General features: G+C 46.2%; 2 protein-coding genes across 2 annotated transcripts; one reads left to right on the forward strand and one right to left on the reverse strand.

Annotated features, from left to right (window-relative positions):
* Nucleotides 1-711: 711 nt before the first annotated feature.
* LOC128709543 (glucose dehydrogenase [FAD, quinone]-like) lies at nucleotides 712-2,651 on the reverse strand. Its single transcript, XM_053804550.1, has 2 exons — nucleotides 2,306-2,651; nucleotides 712-2,237 (listed from the first exon to the last, which is right to left on the reverse strand). The coding sequence occupies exons 1-2, from the start codon at nucleotides 2,649-2,651 to the stop codon at nucleotides 712-714; spliced, it is 1,872 nt and encodes a 623-aa protein (XP_053660525.1).
* A 15,758-nt stretch (nucleotides 2,652-18,409) lies between these two features.
* Nucleotides 18,410-21,463, forward strand: LOC128718950 (glucose dehydrogenase [FAD, quinone]-like). Its single transcript, XM_053812567.1, has 4 exons — nucleotides 18,410-18,710; nucleotides 19,780-20,679; nucleotides 20,750-21,186; nucleotides 21,257-21,463. Exons 1-4 carry the CDS (start codon nucleotides 18,410-18,412, stop codon nucleotides 21,461-21,463), a joined length of 1,845 nt encoding a protein of 614 aa, XP_053668542.1.
* The last annotated feature ends 630 nt before the right edge of the window (nucleotides 21,464-22,093 follow it).

The following is a 22,093-nucleotide window of genomic DNA, read 5'->3' on the forward strand; positions in this document are numbered from 1 at the left end:
ATAAGATAAATAATGTGAGGAAAGCTACGTAAACTCCAAGTGGTATTTATATTTAATTATTTAATCTAAGCTAGATTAACTGAAATAGATGAAAAGCTTTTTTCATTCTTCATTAAAACTAGAAAGTGTGTCCGCGCATTCCGCGAAATGTGAGAAATAATGTTGAAAACAAGGTAAGTTTTAAATTTATTAATGAAATGTATCCTCAGAATGTACAAAATTCACGGAGTTTTTTTCTGTCTCGTAATGGTAAAAGATTTTCTCTCCATCGTGCATTATGAAGAGAGGAACACATGAAAGATCGCATTGAACGTGTGACTGTTGTAAGGTTCCGCGGAAGCTTTTAACCTTTGCGATGGGAGCAACAGTAAAGCATTTCAATTATTCGCTTTTGTTTTGTTTTTCATGCATTCATTCGGGATTTTGCTCAAATGAAGTTTTAAAAAAATATTCCCAATACTAAATGAAACATTTATTAGATACGCGGCTGGGGATCAAATCTCAACTGGACCATGTAAAATTTTTCACAAGTCGAAACAGTCTTAATAAATTGTAAATCTTTTAAACGCAATTAAAACCAACCTTACATTCCGTCAGTTAACTGTTTTAATTGCAACTTTTTCTATGCTACTTCCTTTTACTTACACATTAATCTGTACCCTTTATGACTAGTTGAATTGACATGCGTTTTAAAACGCCATTTTGCTTCTTTTAGTGAATTTGATTGTTCCAAAAGTCCTTCACCATGTCGGCCGCCTTTTCGCCGACCATTATAACGACACCATTCGTATGGGCCGATGGTATGACCGGGAAGATGGAAGCGTCCACCACTCGCAACCCGTTAACACCGTGCACGCGCAGTTCGGGATCGACTACCGACTCTGGATCGCCTGCCGGGCCCATTTTGCACGTGCCGGACTGATGTTGAATGCTGGCCCCAACCTGCCGCAAGCAGCAGCGCCAATAATCGTCGGATCGGAAACGATGCTTCTCACAGCCATAGAACGGTGTATTGAGCAGCTTCGCCGCGTACGAAGCAAAGCTGTCGGACTCGCCGATACGTACCGCCATCTTGATGCCCTCCACCATCGTGACCAGATCGTCGGGATGGTCGAAAAAGTTACCTTCCATGTGTGGCCATCGGTACGGATTGCGGCTCTTCAACCATATCCGGCCGCGACTTTTCGGGCGCATCAGCACAGGTGCAATGCCGAACGCATGCTGACCACGAGCCGATCCGAACGATCGTTCGTAGAACTCGCGCGTCATCCCGAACGTGTAACGCAGTGCACCAGACTCATCGTTGTTGACCGCGCCCGTTCCAAGCACCAGCTCCACATCTGGATAGTCGTCCGGCGAGCGGGAGTTATTCGTCTTCACGAAGGCAATGCCTTCTGCGCCCCCGGGCACGGTGAAGGGACCGCTGCGTCCCAGTAGATAGCGAAGAAAGTTAACCGGCCGGCGCATGTCTCGCTCCCGGATGGTGACGGGCTGGTTAACGGTGAACACCAAGCCGGAGAGTGTCTGGTGGTCCTGGAGGTTGTAGCCCACGCGCAGATCCTTGATTACCGGAATGTCCAGCTGCTGCAGATGTTCGCGAGGTCCGACACCGGACAGCATCAGCAACTGGGGCGAGGCAATCGCCCCAGCCGCCAGAATGACCTCCTTCCGCACACGAACCGTGTAGGTACGCTTGTTCTTGGTGAACTCCACTCCAAAAGCGGTCTTTGTGAGGGGATCGATCAAGATTCTGGTAGCCCACGAGTGCGTCGAGATGTCCAGGTTGGACCGATAGGCGACCGGTTTCAAGTACGCACGGGCTGCACTACAACGTTCGCCGTTAACCATTGTGGCCTGTGCCTTGTAGAACCCCAGCTGCACTGGATCGTTCGGATCGATGCGCCGGTAGCCGAAGCTTTTGCCTGCTTCGAAGTATCGTTTCAACAGCGGTGTTTCAAACGAGCTCTCCTCTATGTGCAGATAGCCTTGTGGGTTGTCATACTTTCCTTTAATTTTCTCCGCCTTCTCGAAGTACTTCCGCACGTCCCGATATCCCCAGCCGTAGTTGCCCGCCTGTTCCCATTCGTCATAATCACGCTGGTGGCCGCGGCCGTACAGCAAGAAGTTGATCAGACTCGTACCGCCCAAACCGCGCCCTTTCGGCCAGTAACAAACGCTTTGCTCAAGACCCTTGCACGCGTTGCGCATTGGATCGGATCGGTATCCCCAGCTGTATCCTGTAATAATGACACCAGAAGCTCAGCCAAGGGATGCCAAGAGATGTATGCGAATGTGGAACACTCACCTGTAGCCGTTGTCAGCCCCGCCGTTAGTGGCACGTTCGAGACAATGTTTTCCTCCTTGCCCACCTCCAGCAGCAGTACGCTCCATTCGGGAACTTCGCTCAAACGGTTGGCCATGACGGAACCGCCCGAACCAGCGCCAATCACGACAAAGTCGTACTCCTTTCGAATACGCTTCGCCTCCGGTATCGGCACGGATGCATTAGGGCCCGTGCGCATCAGGTAGCTCAGCTCATCGAACAGACTTTCGAAGACGACCGATGTGGCGGACGATGGCTGACCGAGTACCGGAGCGAACGTGAGGTAAAACATCATCAACAGATGAGCGTACCATCGCGTGCCAACCATCACGGGCCGTCCCATCTGCGAGGTGGAATTCAAAGAACGTAGTGATGATATCTTAATGTTTGAAGATCGCAAGCAATCGCCGGTGGCATGGTCAGGCCGTTTTTTTTTCTCTAATGCTAATTTTGAAGCTCCAAACACCCGACCATCCATAAGTCGAATGTAGTTTTTGCAGAGGACGTAGCAATAATGGAATCAAAGATCGGGGAAGGTTTTTGTTGTATATTGTGTGCATAAAAAAGCGATCCAATGTGTTATTCCGATAGGTAATTGCGAAAAACTCGCACAAGCGTCAAAGATGGACAATGATCGATTCGTTCGTTAGATTGGCCGGTTTGTTGAGCAGAGGGACATGGCCACGGTTACGCAAAACAATAAGGAAACAATTGATGTGTCCATCAAGAATTTAGAAAGAGAAAAAAAAACTAAGGGCGCCATTTCAATTGTCCGTTAGACATCCTAGCAGGCGGTAAATCAGTGTTTATGGTTATAACAGGACGTTGAGGTGTGGTAAATTGAAGATCACGTCCGCATAGTGGTCGTAACAACCGGTGAATTATTTCAGCTTGACATCTAATTTCATGGTTGCGTGTCATGAATTTGAAACAAAGAGGAATCAAGATTGACATAGACAACCTTCTTACTTGGTGCTCCAGATTGTTCTCAGCTTTAAATGACTTCTAAGTATTGTTCCATTGCCCAGTTCACAGTGGAACCGTCAAAACTGCTGTGTCCTTACATGTGTCACGCAAGCCAGTTCTGTGAAGACATTCAATCTGTTTCACGTTTTAGACATATTAGAAGGTACATCCTCTGACTAAACATGGGAACGCTCCATCCACTTAGGGTTTAACGCATATTTGAATAATTATAGTCCTCAGCTAAACGAAAAACATTCATCTTACGCCGTGACCTCGCACACTAATGACTAAAGTGATAGATTCGTAGTTTGGAACACTGCGATCCACTTTAGAACTGCAATAATATCTTTAATTTTGAGAAGCATTGTGTGTTACACTGTTTCTTGGGTGTTGATAATTGTGCTTCAGCTAGAACACGCTCGATGTTTAGCGGATGCATATGATGAACTTTGCACTTTCAACTTACGTTCCACACTAGCGAGCGTTAACAGATGAGGGTCCTCGAAGGCTCTAAGCACGGCACTGCACGCACAGCACTGGTCATGTATGTCTGTACGTCAAACGGTACGAGGATCAAGATCCGCTTCAACCAAAACTCACCGTACGCGGCGAGGAACGAAATGCAACTAATCCAAAAATGACCCCAACGTCTAATGCAACGTCTAATGTTTTCGGCTCGAGAGGGAAAACATGTTGTTCCAAAGCCATCGAAGCACTGGCTCTGTGCGAGTGTTAAGCATCGAGCGTTAGAGGTGGCGCTTGATGTCCGGTGGGGAGCTCAATAGAGAGACCAGCCGAAACCCGAGCAGCTCGATTCAAGCGTCCTCGCGATCGTGACATATCGCTGTAGTGCGCGCGCAGTATTTGACGGACCCCTTCGTATGCATCGTGTGGCGGCGGTTCTTGATCGAAAGACAGCGCAACGAAAAAGCGGCAGACAGACAGACAGGGTGTGCAACCGTGTCGAACCCAGGTACTTGACGCGCGTTTCGCGTATCGATGCTGGTCCGCGATGCGCATCAAATTGTTCAAATCGGCGTCGATCGGTTACACACGATCGTGATGGGCGAGATCCCCTGCCCATAAACCGTTTCTTCGCATTTGGCCATTTTGCATACACACGGCGTATGCGAAGGTGAAGTTCAGGTGGGCCGAGTACTTTGCGAAGCAGTCTATCTCTGTGCACGGACAGCTGCAACGGACCGTGTGACAGCGGCGATCAAGACTTCCGAGACCGGTGTCGAACGCTTGGACCAACCTGCCTCTAATCGGTGTAAAGGCGATTGCGATGCGTGTTCGCTGGACGTAACCATACTTAACGCTGTGACCTACATCGAGCAAGTTCTCAGTGAAACCGCCGCCACCTTCCCGCCTTCTGCACACCTGGCTAGAATGTGCTTTGGCGATGGACGGATAGCGATTAGAAGGTTCGTCGCTACCACACGGCTCACTCGGATGAATGTCGAGGAACGCGCGGTATCCGATCTACGCTCCCAGCTCGGCAGATCCGGTTTGTCGACTTTCGGTTTCGGTGGCCCCTCTCGGTCATCTTGCAATCGTTGCCAACCATTGCCGATCGATTACACCACACGGTAACGAGCATTTAGTGTTACCCCCGCTCGTGTTCTCGTGCTGTACGCCTCAGAACGTCCGCCATTTTGAATTCTTGCATATGATAGAATGGAATTATTGAAAGTTTGTCCATCTGCTCGCTCAAATACGTGACATTTTTACTGATGGCATATACCGGACCCGATGCGTCCAAAAGTCAATAAACTCTCGTGAGGTTTCTTCAATCTATCTACTGCTGAACTCTTTATAGCTTCAGCAGCATGACACGAATATTAATGTACAGTTTTTGGCGCGCTTTAGAATAACACTTTCGAAAGGAAAGTGAAAAATCGAAGACCGCGTCGGGAATCTATCTGGTTAGTGTTATGCTAATAAGGAATTGAATTGATCCAGCTAAATCACCTAAAACTGCACTAAATCGGGATCATTCAAACGATGACGAAATGGGCGCTGCATGGGTTTTCGAGAGTTTTATAAGAAATTCCGCAAAAGATTAGACTACCTTTTTGCATTCGCTTTTAGTATCATCTTTCGCGAAATGAGCGAATTTCAGTTTGTTTCTGTTTTTTGCGCCCCTCGCTGATCGCGCGCCGAAAAACCTGTTGCGGCACTGACTCTCCTTTTCCGATGACCGCACCGAGACTGGTTCTTCTCGGGTCGATGGCTCTCTTCACACGCCGCGTATCGGGTTCACATTTTTTTAAACCAGATAGAGCCTTGACATAATTATATTTGGCATCGAAACACACTTCACGCCGATGTTCCCGATTTAATTCCCAACTCAGCGCCCTAATACGACGTGACACTAGTCGGTTTCGGTGGACGTATTTTATGTTTACAATTTGCTGGAATTCTCCCACATGTGCGCTAAAGAGGATAGATGGAAAATGATGAAATTACAACCGAATACGAAGCGGTTCCGTGCGGGTAAAAGTAAAAGTTTCCAACAAAACAACGCTTCCAATACACACAATGTACCCTTTAACGGTGCACTGTCCTTGAAAAACCCACGTGATCATTCATGGTGGATGTGCGTATAGCGGTGGAAAACGATCAAAAATTAAACTTTATTTTCTTTCCCTTTTTTCCGAACCACACCCGGACGCGGAGCCGGGGTTTTTGGACCAGTTACCGAGGGGTTGTGATTGAAAATGGAGGTCATATTGTGGCGGTGCGCCTTTTTTACCGAAAAAAGTGGCACTGAACATGAAAGGCAGTACGCGAACGAGTTTATCGTTTTGTTTTAACCTGGCGCTCGGTGGCGGCGTTTTGGTTTTCATTGCCGCTCGTCAGCTTCATTGATATCAACACTGGAGACCCGAGAATTGGTAGTAAAAGTTTTAGGAGCTGTCCAACCGAAGTTGGGTCCTATTTTTATTCTTCCTTCCAACTGCTGGGAGTTAGGTCCCAGACAACTTTGCTTCCCTACTACACGTTTACTGGCTGAAGGATTTTCTTGTCGAATATCGGAGCGATTACTCGTAGAAGGTCTTCCTCGTCGGAGATCGGAGCGATAACTCACAGAAGGTCTTCCTCGTCGGAGATCGGAGCGATAACTCGCAGAAGGTATTCCCCGTCGGAGATCGGAGCGATAACTAACTTTTCGTTCAGACATGTCACCGCTTTTATATTGTGCTGGCCATGTCTCGAACTTTCCTGTCTCCTTTCGTGTTTGATCCTGTCTGTTTTTCGTTCCTTTCCTACAAACAAGGATCTTATTGTTCTAGCTTTTACCGGTTGCTAGTTTGGGTTTACCTAGGAACAAAGGACTGATTGTATTCGTCGTGTCCAGGCAAAACTTCCCAACTAGCAATTTGTTTAGTACCCTCTTTTTTGCCTAGGTGGCGCTATTTTGTGTCTTGGCTATTTGCGATGCTCTGGTCGCCACAAAGTTACTCCTTTCGGGTTGATCTTGTCGCCATTGCCGCCCTCTGAGTTCTGTGTGACTGACAAGGAGAGAACTTCCATTGGGAGTTGTGCGATCGTAAAAAGCGGAAGGGTCTTAAACATCTTGAAGAGTACACAGTACCACCAGAACAAGGGAGTCCATTGAACGTAACAGTATAGTAAAGGGCCTGTTTGGATGGAAAAAAGTGGTCTACGTGTTGTAGTGCACGCACGGTGGTAGCTCCCCCACCTGCCTACCTGCCTGCCTGCCTTGTTGCATATATATTCGAGGCTCCTTTACTTCGGGGTGGTTATGGTCTGTCTAACTCCTTTACTGGTTGTGAGAGCAATATCAGCGACCTCTGGTGTTGGTGTATTTTGTAACTGAGATTTGAACTCTGGTCGAGTTTGTGATAAAACCATGTGTTAACAGTTGAACCGTACGATCAGCTTATCATCTACCGCTTATTGATCGATTTTAAATAGGTCGTGCTTCCAATTAATGATTACTACTTTTGCAACGTAGGACTAAATAAACTCAAAGAATTCCAGACATGGTAGGCCTAGACTTCTTCAGAGTGTTGTGCCGATAAAGAAGACTATTGCAAACAAGAAGACTATTGCTCAATCGACGAGAGACTTCTCGCTGAGAGCGCACGTGAGTGTCCGGCTGTACCCAACGTACCCAACACACACTTAATTCCAAAAGAGATAAAATAAATCCCTAAAGGTCTGAAGTGTCTTTGATTCTATCACATCTCTTCTCATCGATCACAGCACGTGACTATGCGTGTATAAAGAAAACAAGTGCAGTTACGATCGATAATACCGTTTCAACGATGGAAGGAGTATTTTTTCCTTTTCATCATCATAGTCATGGGCATACAGAAGTCGATCACGTTATCCTTGAGGTGTTGTACCATGCACTTATGCCACGTACGTATGGACAAGCCCGATGCGGTGCAAGTCGAGTTGAAGGAGAAAAAAAAAACGATAAACACAAGGAACGATTACAAGGTAAACAGTGAAGATGACATGCAAAAATGGCTCTGTGCGGGTCATGCGCCGTACGGTTCTGTGATCGTATGCACCTTCAAGCACCACAAACTATCACAAAAGAGTTTTTGCCGCGACTCATCGTCGCTTTCATCGCAACCCGGTGATCGAGTCGGCGAGAAAATTATGTCACTTCCACGCAAAATAAACACCGCGCTGCCGATTGGTGCCCAATTTTGGTACCGATTTTGCACGAATGACAAATTAATCGATACGCACCGGTAAGTGGGACACAACGCCGGGCCTGGGATGTCTTTACAATTCTTCCCCCAATTGCATCCATCCAGCAGATTGCCCTTTTTTGGGGGAATGCGGAATTGTTTGTTTATATGAGGAATATGTGAGAAATGGGTTTACTTATTCGTAACGGTCATCGGTTTTGTTGGTTTGATCGATGGAATGAGGCTACCGGGCATTATTCTATTCAGCGAATTTGTTGTGCAATACACGCCCTTCCAGAGTGTGTGATTGCCGTTGTCAGTGCGTTGTGTTACTTGGAGTGGAATCTGTTATCTGCCGATGGTTGGACGTATTTTATCAAACAACAAACTTACCGAGTCGTGACATTTTTGCGTTAATTTAACCACAACTTGCGACAAACGGCTCTTGAAATCCTCACTATTGCGTAACGCTACGCAATGAATGAATCCGTCTACGTGCGGGCGTAGCTCAGTCAAGCTTGCACTGTTTTGTTGTCGACGCTTTTCCTACGATCCTCGACGACCCCTTATCGCTTTGCTGCGATTTATTCACCATAAGTCATGCTTCACCTTCAACCTAATGATCGATGCTGATGGTTTCTCATGAATGGCGGTCAGTGGTGTTAGTTGCATTAGTGGCTGATCTACTTTCGAGCGTTTATGATACCGATTGCAATGCACATCTCGACTTTTCGCTCACGGCGAAAAGCGCTATGGCGTGTTCGGGCCATCACAAAGCATCCGTCACTGCAGCGACGAGATTGGTTTGTCCTTTGTGAGCTAGAAACAGCGTAAAATATGTGCAAATTGAAGCAAATTTTGTTAGAACGCAAAGAATAGATGATTGTTGCTACTCGACTGTTCCACATTGCGGCGATCTTGTCGCGCTAATGGGACTAAATTGGGGCGTAATAAGCCGGCGTAGCCATTACTGAAACTATCTCACAGCAAACAATTGATTATGGCATGATGGGTTGCAGATAACTCTGTGCGGGATGACTGTTTTTGCACATTTGCCACTATTTTTTTGGCGTAAAAATTAGATTGCATCGGATGTCGAACCGCTAGAGATTGAGTAGTGATTCACATCAATCGTGTCACCGGGCATATCGCAAAAGGGTGCCATCGTTGACCCTGTCCAGTGTTTCGTCTGCGTGTTGTGATTAACCATCAACGAGGTCAACCGAATCGTTGGTGGCTAGCCTTGGTGTGCTAATTGAGTTGGTTATTGCTGCATACAGGCAAGCGCCACTCCGTCACGCCCCAACGCCCAACGTCCAACGTCTGCGAGCGGTAGTATGTACGTTGTATGCTTTTCTTTTTCAGGATACTCGCTGTGGGGCGATCGTGTCTGCACGGTGCGCGATCATGTTGCACAGTGCGTATCAGTGGAGCTAACGCGCGCCGAACGGGTGAAGCATGTAGCGCAACATTGAGTGGTTTCCCGCGCAGTTTTGTAACGCAGGGATGCTCAAGTTATTGGTATATTGGTATTGGTATTGGTACGTATACGAAGCACTGATCCTCACGGTTCTTGTTGCGTCATTAACGTAAAACCTCAAGAGTTTCCAATCGAAACTTCAAGAACTTTTCGTATGTTAGACATATTTAGACTTGTGTTAATTACTTCATAACAGAGTACTATGTGGATCATGTTCTTCGTCTTATAAGACTTTTTGTAGCCTTCATCAATTTAGACTTGTATTGACAGCGGCATTTTATGTCCACTTCATGATAGAGCCCATAAGAGACTTATGAAATCTTCACCAGTTTTAATTTATTTAACTTAATTTAACTTAATAAGTTTAACTTAACTTCAAGTTCAGATGTTAAATGTAGATCAAGATCATGAATATGCATGTTTGTCTCATAACATTGTTTGGTAGGCTTTGTCAATCTTGACTTGAATTATTGAGAATCTTTTGACCAAGTAGTTACTAGCGCTGTATCTGAAGCCACAGGACATGATTCCACCTCTTCAAGAGTATATTTTACGAAATAAATAACCGAAAGCACTTGACACTTGACAACCCCTGCCTGGTACCACCGATACAACACAGCGCGATCGCGTGCAACGTTTGGGGGGGTTAAAAATGTAGCCTCGACTGTACCGTCGACGACCACGCGGAAACCGGTGCGTTATTGTGCTAGGAAATCTGCGAGCGTCATTTAGTGATAGCGGTGCGCCGTGAACAGGACCTTTTCGCAGATCGCTCTGAGAAGTTGGCTGAGTCAAATGTGGATAGCTTCGCGAGTGCAAGACTTAATCGTGCAAATACTGTGACCGGGTCGTTATCGATATCTCTGTTGAAAAGCAGTTCTAAACGTTACTTGTGGAAAGCTTATGTGTGGAAAGTGTTTGGGCAGAGTGCTGTGAGGTGTGCTGTAGTGTTGTGAAATGATTGGTCACATTTTTCGAATCAATTGATATGAGGTGTAATTTGTCAGCTTGTGAAGTATCGGAAGAAACGTGAATCATACTGCATCTGTAACAATTGCGACACATTTCACTGCAACTTTAACAACCACAAATGAAGCATTTTACTGCAAAAATGGTACGGAAGTTCGCTGGTTCTACGAGTATACCAACCCAACCGGTTGGGATTAGAAGTACATTCCGGTTTACAGGTCTCGAAAGGTCATTAGGTTCTAACCCTGTACAGACACACCTTCTTTTCCACTTGGTTCCAGAACAACCCAACTTTCGTACCGTGGCTAGTGCCCGCACAGGTGGCCAGTGGTTCCGCGTTCACGCAAACTCGCCTTCGCCTCCGCGCTCTTTCATGCGTAAAAGGCAAAGAACATTGCCTTGACATAGGGTTGAGGCAAAGTGCCACTGGTATAGCTGCACGCAAACGTGATTCATTGACCGATTGCGATTCTTGTAGCCACGATTATTTGTTTAGAATTGTGCAAAACAATCAGCACGAATCGCTGTGCTTTTGATATGAAGTAAAGGTGTTTAGAAATTTAATCGAGTGTTTGAAATCGGCAAAGATTGATGGGTTGTTTGCGAAAATTTCAGATACGGTCTGCTTTCGATATGTCAGTACTTTGGCCCTTTCCCAACGCATTGCATCAAAAAGATGCAGAATGAAATCGATAAGGCTTCCAAGTAGCTCACCATCGAGACGTCATTTATTGGTACAGACGGTTATGCAACGGTCATACGTTCTGGATAGAACGCATCGCACGTCGGGAGCAATGTGCTAATTGGGGTGATAATTTTAGCATCCCGTCTCGATTATATAATACGATCAGTTTCAAGTACGATCGAATGCCATTGAGTACATCGTCAGTTTGCACACTTCGATATTGATATACAAAGTCCAAAACAGTTCCAGTATTTGCTGTACTTGCCTTGCTGTTGATATGGAACGTGTAAAATGAATCAGTTGTGAAGGAGTTAATTGCAATCAGTGTACTATTGTTGCCTTTTTTCCCATTCGGAATGTCATTTGAAGCTGAAATGATGTCAATATGCCGATAGGCTCATCTTGCCCCAAGTGCCGCACTGTTGGAGCTGTGAGGTCACATACGGACGATGCAAATTATCCACCACGCATGAGGTGTACGAATGAATGTATGTGACTGTTTATCTTTCCTCCAAAACATTTAACCCTCATTGCTGCTTGTCATTCAAAGGCACATCACAACCACTCGCTCCCGCTCCGGCTTTGACGGCTCCAATAGTCGCCAGGGAAAACAAACCCAGGGGGCCCGGATTTTCGCCCGGCACGCTGGACCTAACCTTGAACGGCTTGCAGTTTGGGCCGCGCACAGGCAAGAAAAAGGTAACGGCAAACAAGATGCGCACCGAAACCGTGGATGCTGTCGTAACGGACGGTTTGGGGTTTTTGGGGTGAAAATTTATGCTGCGACATCAATCGATGTGAATCGGGCAACATTGTTGTGTTGTGGGTCGAGCCGAGCGCTTTTGTAGCGGCAGGGCCGGGCAGTCGTGGAAGAAATGTGTGGTCCATCCGTGGCGTAAAGTGTGATAAAGTAGCCGGTGGCCCGTAAGCGGGGCGCTCTTACTTAACATTGGGGTTTCATTAACCGAAGGTGGAAACACTGGCGATGCTTGAACCAAGTGTTGTGCTAAGTGGGCCCTTGTAAAGAGAACAAATTGTTTCGATGACGAGATATTTATATTTGTCTGCAGAAGAAGCCGTGTGAGGTCGCCGGGCAATAAATTAATTGAATTAGATCCTCCAAATCGGACAGTCACAAAGTGGCTGTGACAAAGGTTATAATTAATTTTCCAGTTCTACTGCAGTTGGTTTGTTGAGAAAATCCGTCCGAAGCCCGCCTTGATTGGAGCTTCAATAATTGGACAAACACGAATGACATAAGCGATCGATCGCCGATTTACTTTTGCACGAATACTAATTTATCCAGCCCCGGGGGGGAATTGAAGTCGACACGAAGCAACGTTGTTTCCATTCCATTAGCTGCGTCATTAACCAAAGAAATAAAATGTATCCAACCGAACTTGCCGCAGGTCTTCTGTGCGTTGGCATTAGGAAGTGGACGACGATAAACAAAGAAAAAAAAACCGACCTGCCGGAAACATTCTGTGTGCATTTGTGCCAATTTTTGGGCACCGAGTTTTGAAGGTCACTCGATTGCTCCGAAAAGAACTTGCGATGTTTGGTGTAGGCGCGCTAGCGTTCAAACAGCTCATAACGATCCGCGAAGATTCGCACATGACTTTGAGTTTTGTTTGCTTTCTTTCGAGTCATTGCGATCGTTCGAGATGGTTTGAAGAAATGGGAGAGGGGGTTCATTACGATCGAATCGTATGCAGTGTAATTTTGTGCCCCAGCACTTTCAATTCAAATCACTTCCCAAATCGACAAATGGAGCAACATTTACATATAATCGGTTTACAGACGCGCGAACGGTGATCTATCGAAAGTTTCGACCTCACATCTGGAAACTGATTCCGTTGTCTGCAAAGTACCTTGCCAAGGTTTAGTTCAGTTGCGATTTTAGTTAATTGGGAGTACGTTCACTTGGGCACAATGCCGAAGAAGATACCTTCACCCTTAAATGCAGCTGCGGCTGACGTCTCCACAAACAGCCGAAATGCATCAAAATTGGCTGCTTCAGCTTACCTTGAGCTTGTTTTTTCTGCGGCTGCTGATGCAGTTTGTTCACACCGAGTGGGGAAAGAAAAGAATGGTCAACGAGAGATCTCATCGAGGTGGTTTTACTTTCATTCGTTTTACTCTCGTTGGAATTGCTCCGCTTTTTTTTGCATCGACCTAGAATGAAGGTTCGATGTGCATTCAGTTGCTTTTTCCATACACCAAAGGGAGCTGACGTTGATCACCTTGAATCCGTTATTCCACTTGCGACCTCAACGACTGGTGAGTTTTTTTTTTAATGCTGAAGCTGGTTACCGTTTCGAAATGTCTGGAATCAGGAGGCGTTAAAAGAAAAGAACAGCAAATGCCCAAAAATGTCTGACGACATTGCGTGGTGTGGGCAATGAATTCCCACAAAACACACACCCTCCCGATAGTGATGATGTTTTGCCGTCAATCGGATTTGTGTCTGCACCAATCAGTGTCGCAAATCGGCATCTGGGGATTGATTTATTGTGACGCCTCACGCGCTAAGCAGGTCAGCCACAAAACCATGGTCAACGACAACTACCGTTGGTGACCTTTGGTAGCCTTTGGTCGGATGGTAGTTATGAGCGGTTAATAGTGGTAATGTTTAGACGACCCAAGACACCGAGAAGATTAATCATCCACACGATCAAGGTCTTTGTTGATAGTGGCGCACACGGCGCGAACACTTGCACTTAACCTAACAAACTTCCAGTGAACCGCAAGAACATCACAGTGCATCACTTACTGGAAGTTACGCTATGCATTCGAAATGCATTCGAAATGCACACCCGGCATAAGTATGCGTTGCGTGTCAGGTTTCCGACAATCACCGCGACGATTCTAACATACCCGTAACGCATTTCTAATGTAGGAAACGATTATTCCCCGCTGGCGCAGGTGAGATCGACAGACAAACAGGTTTCGAGTGTAGCCTTCAGAAACCTACGAAGATATTTTAGTCGCGCGTCGGTGCGTAGTGTAGTGCAAATAGTGACAAATGAGCTTCGATTACTTTAGTATGCATCTGTGTTTTTACCACCGTTCCGTGCGAGACACGCGGCCGGGTCCGTGTCTTGGCCTACGTGACAAAGCCAAGGGGAAGGTCATAAGGGACATATCACAAGTCCGTTGTTCGTGTGGTCATTTTAACAGACCCTGCGCTTACAGGGTTGGAAGCGAGGTATTGTGGGCAGACCAGTGATACATTTGGAAGATGTTTATCATGCGGCGAATGAAGGGCAAGGTCCATCTGGAGTGTTGAGATCGGAAAAGACACCGCATTGGCTCCTCTGTGTCGGTGTTAAACTCATTCAATAACATAATGCCGCAGGAAATTTGGAGCTTGGTAAAATTCATTAAGCTAATCATTGATCGTGCCTTTAAGCAATTCAGTAGCTTAGGATAACGTGAACACACTCGAGGGCTTTTACTACAGCGTGGAAATCAAAGAGGCAGTAAATATCGATGAAACCTCACACAGGGGGTGCAATAATAGAATTGGGTTAAACAATTCGTTACAACTTGAATTTCGAAGATCGTGAAGATCGTTCAGTTGTATAATGGCTGGAAAAGCGGTCCTTTTTATTCCAACTAGTTTCTTGATTGTAACCATTGCCAGTCTTAGTCTGTCGTGTCTAATAATTGGCCAACATTGACTTGAACAACCCATAACTGCCGAGTCAACACATGGAAGGCACGGTTCGCTCTAGGTTGTTGTATTAATGGTTACAATAATGGCCTTAGTAGCGGTTGGTAGAGTAGATATTGGAAAACGCATTTAGTTCTTAGCCAGTGAAGCTTGCCTTTTGGGATTTATTTTCATTTCTTCATTTAAAAATAGAATATACTTAGAAAGACGCTGATTTGGTGGGACCATCCACCAGTAATCGATTGTGAGCTACTGAAGTCCTATAGGAATATGGCGTTGCTATTGCTGGGTAGGGATTATATATTATACGTTCTTGAGTATTAAATTTATCGGAGGATTTCAACAAACGCTGACAACAAGAGGATCTTTCGGTATAATATTTAATATTATACCACCGTTTAATATTATATTCGGTATATTCGGTACCGAAAGATCCTCTTGTTGTCAGCGTTTGTTGAAATCCTCCGATAAATTTAATACTCAAGAACGTATAATTTATAATTCCTACCCAGATCGCTAACACTATCACAATTCCTGTTTGCTACACGCTGATTTTGAATTCGTACAAAAAAATCAATGTTTAATGTCACTTCTCACCTGCTGACGTTGGTACCAACTGGGTTTATCCTGAAGAAGCAGAATCATCATCAATTTACATTAATTTGGGAGGGAAACGTTCCTATACAAATCCCGATTTCCATCTCACCTGCAACCGTTCCGAAAGGATCGAACCACTATGGAAAAAGATGATAAAACAGGTTTGTGTGTATTTTTTGACCCGATAACTTTAACGTCAAATGGACTCTTCTGCCTTGGGGAAGAATGTAAGACCTGGAGGAACACCCGTTGGAATACTGACGCAGTTTGAAACGATCTCTGGGGGCTTTTGTGTTTTATGTTTTACTTGCCATGAAGAAATTCCAAAAGGTGTGACGTATTTCGCAAGATTAAGTTTACCATTCCTGGGAATCGATACTAACGACCAAAGCAAGAAGAGGCCCGTTTGACGTAAAACGGAATCTGTCTCTGTGGTGCGTTTTAATCGTCCGTTGATGAATGTTTATCGTACAATTGACATTACTTTTTTGGCGCTTGGTAAGCGTTCGACTGAAAGTCGGGAAACGTACAATTACATCAAAATTAGTTCTAATCAAACCGCAACCATCGGTATGGGTGTGTATGTGAGTGTTTATCTTTCGCTTTGGGTGTTTGCTAACATCCGACATTAAATATGCGTGCTTCGTTTTATAATCGGCTGAATTGATCGTGCTGGTAGCCGGTCGGTACACTCGGAAACCACACGTCTAGAAGGAAACCACGGCGGGCTGTAACCGAACCACACTGATGATAATTTTCCTCTCCGATCTAGCACGGCTAGAGGGAAGATAATTAGGCTGATACGAGAGGACATTCGTCGAGCGCCGAGTGCGTTCGGTGGTATAATTTATGCGAGCGCTCGTGCGCGTTTTGCATGGCGTACGTGCAGGTGACAGGCGTTATGATTATGGCGACATCTTAATGCGCGAAAGGCATACCCAAAGGTATGTCCTTTAGGCAGTGCCCTGTGGAAAGACAACGGTTTGGCATGGGAATTGATACAGCGAGGGTTATTAGCGTGTGACGCAAAGCCATTTATTCTGATCCGTTATTATCCAGGTTTGATTAGTTTTATTTGTGCAGAGAGATTATATAAGTGTCTTCCAAATCGTCGCACAGCACAGCTGATTGGAAGCGCTCCGTGATCTGTGTGGAAATATTTGCTTGCAATTAAAAGCAACAACAAACACCTAGCATATCTTCTAACAAGCTTCTTTTAATGCACAAGTTGTCTAAGACCGATGGCCACTCGTCCCATAATGCAACGCTCATGCCGCTGCTTGCCCAAAGCGAACTGCTTCATCATCGTGAGGCGTAACGCCGGTAACAGTGACGGTCAAGGCCGGAGCTGTCAAACGGCTAGTAATGATTCGTTTCCTTCGCCCCAAGAAGCAGGTGAGAAGGGGTGACTCACAGCGCGGGCTTTGACCGAGTGCTAGCTTACCGTAACCATCCCGCCCGTCCGCGTGTGTGTTGGCGAAACCAATTAGCGTCCGTAAGCAAATTTAGCCGATAACCGATCAATTAAAAAATCACCCAATGCTGGTCTGGGCCAGTTTGGCACGATGGGCTGAGAGTTTTAGGTTTGTTTGCGCCCTTAATTAGAGTATCCTAAGTGAATGAGTTGTACTGTTGTTTTTTTTCTGTTGAAAATACACTTATGCCAGTGTAAACAGTCTAAAGCATTAGTTTCACTTCGGTGCATAATTCAGCAATTCGCTTGTCTCATGGATTATTTGTGTCACAATATTTCGAAAACAAAAAGTTATATAATAATACATGACATTACTCACTAACGAAGCGTGCGTATTTGATATCGGCAAACCGATTGCGAATCGAGCAAAATATTTCACTGCTGGGCTAGTAAGTTCAAGGTGGGTTGGTTATGTTGACCTAGTGGTGAGATGGAGTCTCGATCCGTTATGGAACAATTGACGGCTTGGAAAATGTGCTGCAAAAATATGTAATTTATGCACACTTTGTTCGAATTTCCCTCGACTTTGATGAAGATCTTTGAAAGTTTACTTTGTAAATGGTTTCCACATCTTCAAATACATGTCGGTCGTGGTCTGACCTTACCTTTTCAACATTATACTTTTAAACTACTTCAGCAAATTTATTATAAATTGATATCGACTCTGCTGGGAGCAAGAGAAGGCTTTGTTCGAGTACATTGTTGCAATAATATTGATCAAACGTAGAAACGACGGGCCTCTCTTTACTCGATCGATATTAGTAGCCAAATATTGTTTTACTGGGCATCAGCTCAGGCAGGGTAAAAGTTAACATCCACATGAAAGATGCCTTAGGCAAAACTTCGCCTGTTTTTTCGATGCAGTTCACTCTCACCGGAAAACGTTCAAGGCCTTTTTGGAACTAATGGTATGCTACGCCGATTAGCTTTGTGTTATTCTTCGTCGAGTGTACGCCATCCACAATGAAGAGCCAGCACTGGCAGTTCTCCTTGATACAGTTTTTAAGAAGAGACTGATGCGTTCATATCTTTCGGCCGACAGCATAGCCTATCCGCGGATAGATGCCTTAGGCATCTATCAATCCGCATCAAACTAACGGCATCAAACCTATCCGCAAGGACGCTTGATAAACCGTTAATGGACTTTAAAATTAATGTCCTCAAAACGGTGGTCAAGCGTAAGGCCGACACGCGGGCGTTTGTTGACGACACGATTTACAATCGTTTGAATGTAAATGTTCGTTGTCAACCTAAAACTTGATCGTTCGAGAAAATTGATTGCTTGTTCGCTTCCTCAATCCACTGCATCTTTTAACCAAGGTCAAATGATTACAAATTCTCACGGTCAGTATGCCGGTTCCGTAAATCACATCGTTATCGTTTGATGCCGGAAAAAGGAAGAGCGCCAGTAGCGTCGGAAGAGTTGAAAGTTGAAAGAGTAGGGAGTGACACCATGTCATGAATGTTTTAATATTTACGACAATATTTAACGATTTCTTTATAGTCGAAAACTATCGAGATTAAAATATCTCTCTCTCTCTTTATCTACAGTCTTCAGCATTGATGGTCCTACTGGTCTTTGCCATCACATCACGTTGCGGGGTGGCCATGCAAGATACGTTCTTTCAAAGGCTGTTCGATGAAACCAGCGTTCTGTTTAATAACGGAACACCCCGTATTCCGGATACGATCGCTTTCCGGAAGGAGTACGATTTCATCATCATTGGTGCCGGTTCCGGTGGGTCGGTCATGGCGAACCGTCTGTCGGAAATGCGGGACTGGAACGTACTGTTGCTTGAGGCGGGCAAGGAGGGCAACATGCTGACGGAGGTACCTCTAACCGCGGGACTGACCAGCATTACGGGTAAGATGGACATTATGATCGGCTCTGTGACAAAATGTCCCTCAGCTGACTATTTCGGTTCCAGAGATCCTACGGTGCTAAGATCTTTTCTCAAAAATTAGTTTCTTAAGCTTACAAGGTACATGTCTTTTAGACCCCCCCCCCTACTTAAAGATTACTTAAATAATCTCTTATAAGAAAGCATGATAATAGCTACCATCCTGAATGATATTTGATATACCTACAAAGACACCGTTTTTTAAATATTCCCTTAAAGCGAGAGTGAAGAAGATCAAGTGATCAAGTCAGATCATATCTAATATTTGGATCCTTCTTTAAATGCACCAATTGTATAAAAAAATTTGGCAAAAAAGTAGTCGTATCTATCCTCTGGTCATAGATTTTTTCTCGTAACGAACTTATTACTTGAAATTATTCCAGCCATACGTTTGTGGGGTAGGCGTGTTGTTTTTCCATTCAGGACCGCAGTTAGATGCGAGCTGTTTTGAGTTTCGTTTCAATTTTCGGTTTGGAGTTGTTGTCTCTTCGGAGAGAGAATTTATTAGACTGTATGATAACAGGTTTTTTATATAGTTAATACGACATGTACCGCTATATGTTTGTGAGTTGTGTAAGGTAACTCCCCCCTTTCAACCATGAGAACAGCAGACTACTCTGACGGAACGTGGCGTTGGAACTCGTATATATGCAGCTTGTTGGCCGTTTCACTTCTAGCGATGTGCAGCGCACCGGACCCGGGTTTCTAAAAATAGATACCCTTTCTCTTGATCTCGCGGTTCGTGGAAGTCCACGCGGTACGCAACACGTGCATCTCTTTCATACGCGAGCAACACAAAAGGGGGTAGTTTTGCGTCTGTACGCGTCGTGCGCATGCAGTGCGCAAGCGCATGGGGTGCGGTTGTAGCGCTCTGTGTAAGCTCCATTGAAATGAAGCTTTTGAATGGGAAACCCTTCAATGAGCAGGTTGAACCTTGCGCTCGGTACACGGTCACTCATTTTGGTTGATGAAGGGATGGATAAACAGGTAGGTGGGTGAGATCAAACGATATCATGCATCCTCAACTTTCAGGATACAACTGGGGCTACAAAGCGGATCCAATGAAGGGTGCCTGTTTGGGTCTCAAGGGCGGTGTCTGTAACTGGCCGAAAGGGCGCGGTCTCGGAGGCACGAGTCTCATAAACTTCCTCATCTACACAAGGGGACATCGGAGGGATTACGACGGTTGGGAACAGGCAGGCAATCCAGGATGGGGCTTTCGTGACGTGCTGGAATACTTCAAGAAGTCGGAACGTGTGCAAATTCCGGAGCTGCGCAACTCTCCTTACCGCTCTACGGCAGGTCCGGTAGACGTGGAGGAGTCATCGTTTGAGACGCCGTTATTGAAGCGCTTCATCGATGCGGGGCGAGAACTGGGCTACATGGAGACGGATCCCAATGGCGAAATACAGCTCGGATTCGGCAAGGCACAAGCGACAATGCGTAGAGGACGTCGATGCAGCGCGGCGAAGGCTTACCTTGTGCCCGCCGTACGTCGACCAAATTTGGACATTTCGATGTACTCCCGAGTGACCAAAATACTGATCGACCCCGTCACGAAGCTGGCGTACGGCGTGGAGTTCATGAAGCGCAGACGACGATACGTGATCCGTGCACGCAAGGAAGTGATCTTGGCGGCGGGTGCCATTGCTTCTCCCCAGCTACTGATGCTGTCCGGGGTGGGTCCTAGAGATCATCTGAAGGATATTGGCATTCCTATGGTGCAGGATCTTCCGGTTGGGTATAACTTACAAGACCACCTGAATCTTCCCGGACTAGTCTTCCCGGTCGATCAGCCGGTGACTGTGCGGGAGCGTGACATGCGATCACCACGGTACATTCTTGATTATATGATGAACGGACGAGGTCCATTCACGTCTCCCGGGGGTGCCGAAGGTGTTGCTTTCGTCAAGACGAACATCAGCTTCACGCGTAAGTGGAGTGATCGGAATCATTTCTACGGTGAGCTTCAATCCTTGCTTGTTCCTTCTTTTACCAACAGCTTCCGACTATCCGGACATTGAGCTGGTGATGGGCACGGGAGCCTACAACAACGACGAATCTGGATCGCTTCGGGCCACCATTGGCATAACGGACGAGTTCCATCATCACACGTACGGGTCGATCCTTGGGAAGCACGCGTTTTCTGTCTCACCGGTCCTAATGCGCCCAAAGAGCCGTGGACGAATCTATCTGAAGAGCGACAACCCGTTCCATTGGCCGCGGATGGAGGGTAACTTCTACGCGGATTATGACGATCTGGCAGTGCTGCGGGAAGGTGTCAAGCTGACGGTGGATCTGATCGAATCGCGCAGCTTCCGCGGCATTGGGGCACGGTTGCACAGTACACCGTTTTACGGCTGCGAGCAGCATCGTTTCCGTAGCGACGAGTACTGGGAGTGTGCCATCAGAAGAGTCGGCAGCACGTTACAGCATCAGGTAGCGAAGGAAACTCCCGCGCGTTCAAACGGATCGTGTTTAATTGAGTGACTTTTTTCGTTATTGACAGTGTGGTACGTGCAAAATGGGACCGGCCACCGATCCGGAAGCGGTCGTCAATGCGCAGCTGCAGGTGTACGGCATACAGGGTTTGCGTGTTGTCGATGCCTCGATCATGCCCACCATTCCGGCGTCTCACACCAACGCGGTGGTGTTTATGATCGGCGAGAAGGCAGCCGACATGGTGAAAGAATTCTGGGCCAACGAAATTCGCTGAACTCCCTCGGTGCGTAAAGTCTTATTCCTCTCTAGTCATCTCAGCCAACGGGCCCGCGTGATCATCTCAACCAACGGCCAAAAACAGTGCTGAAACGTACTGCTATCGTTCATCTTTATTGGATGGAGGCCTCTCTGTTTGGCCATCACCTCCAGCCCTTCGGCACGCCTCGTGCACACCCACACACTCTTCTCTTCCTATGAAAGAGCTGCAACCCAAACCCAAGCATCGCTGTAGAATTTAACGAAATAAAGAGACTGTTTTATTGTAAACAAACCCCCGTTTATACCGCCACGGATGCCGTGCGCGCGTTTATTTGTGCAAGCGATCAGCGGCCTTTTTCCTGGGGCCGTAGGCAGAAGGGCCGCTAGTTCGGTGATGCAGGAAAGGTGCAAAAATAGGTAAGGCATGTGGCATGAGCACCCGTATCGCGTAGCGGCCTTGCCCGATGACATTAGGAATCTGTTTATCTGTGTGGTTTTTGCTTGATTAGCAACAAAAAAAACAGCATCTCTTCGCGTACGGAAAAGAGTACGAGCACGGTGTGATGGTGTGGTGGGAAATATCGCCAAGAAGGCTACACGAATGCAGTGGCAACGAGAACCACTGTGTGTTACACAGAACGTTGTC

Source organism: Anopheles marshallii, chromosome 2, assembly GCF_943734725.1.
Source record: "Anopheles marshallii chromosome 2, idAnoMarsDA_429_01, whole genome shotgun sequence".
Taxonomy (NCBI): domain Eukaryota; kingdom Metazoa; phylum Arthropoda; class Insecta; order Diptera; family Culicidae; genus Anopheles; species Anopheles marshallii.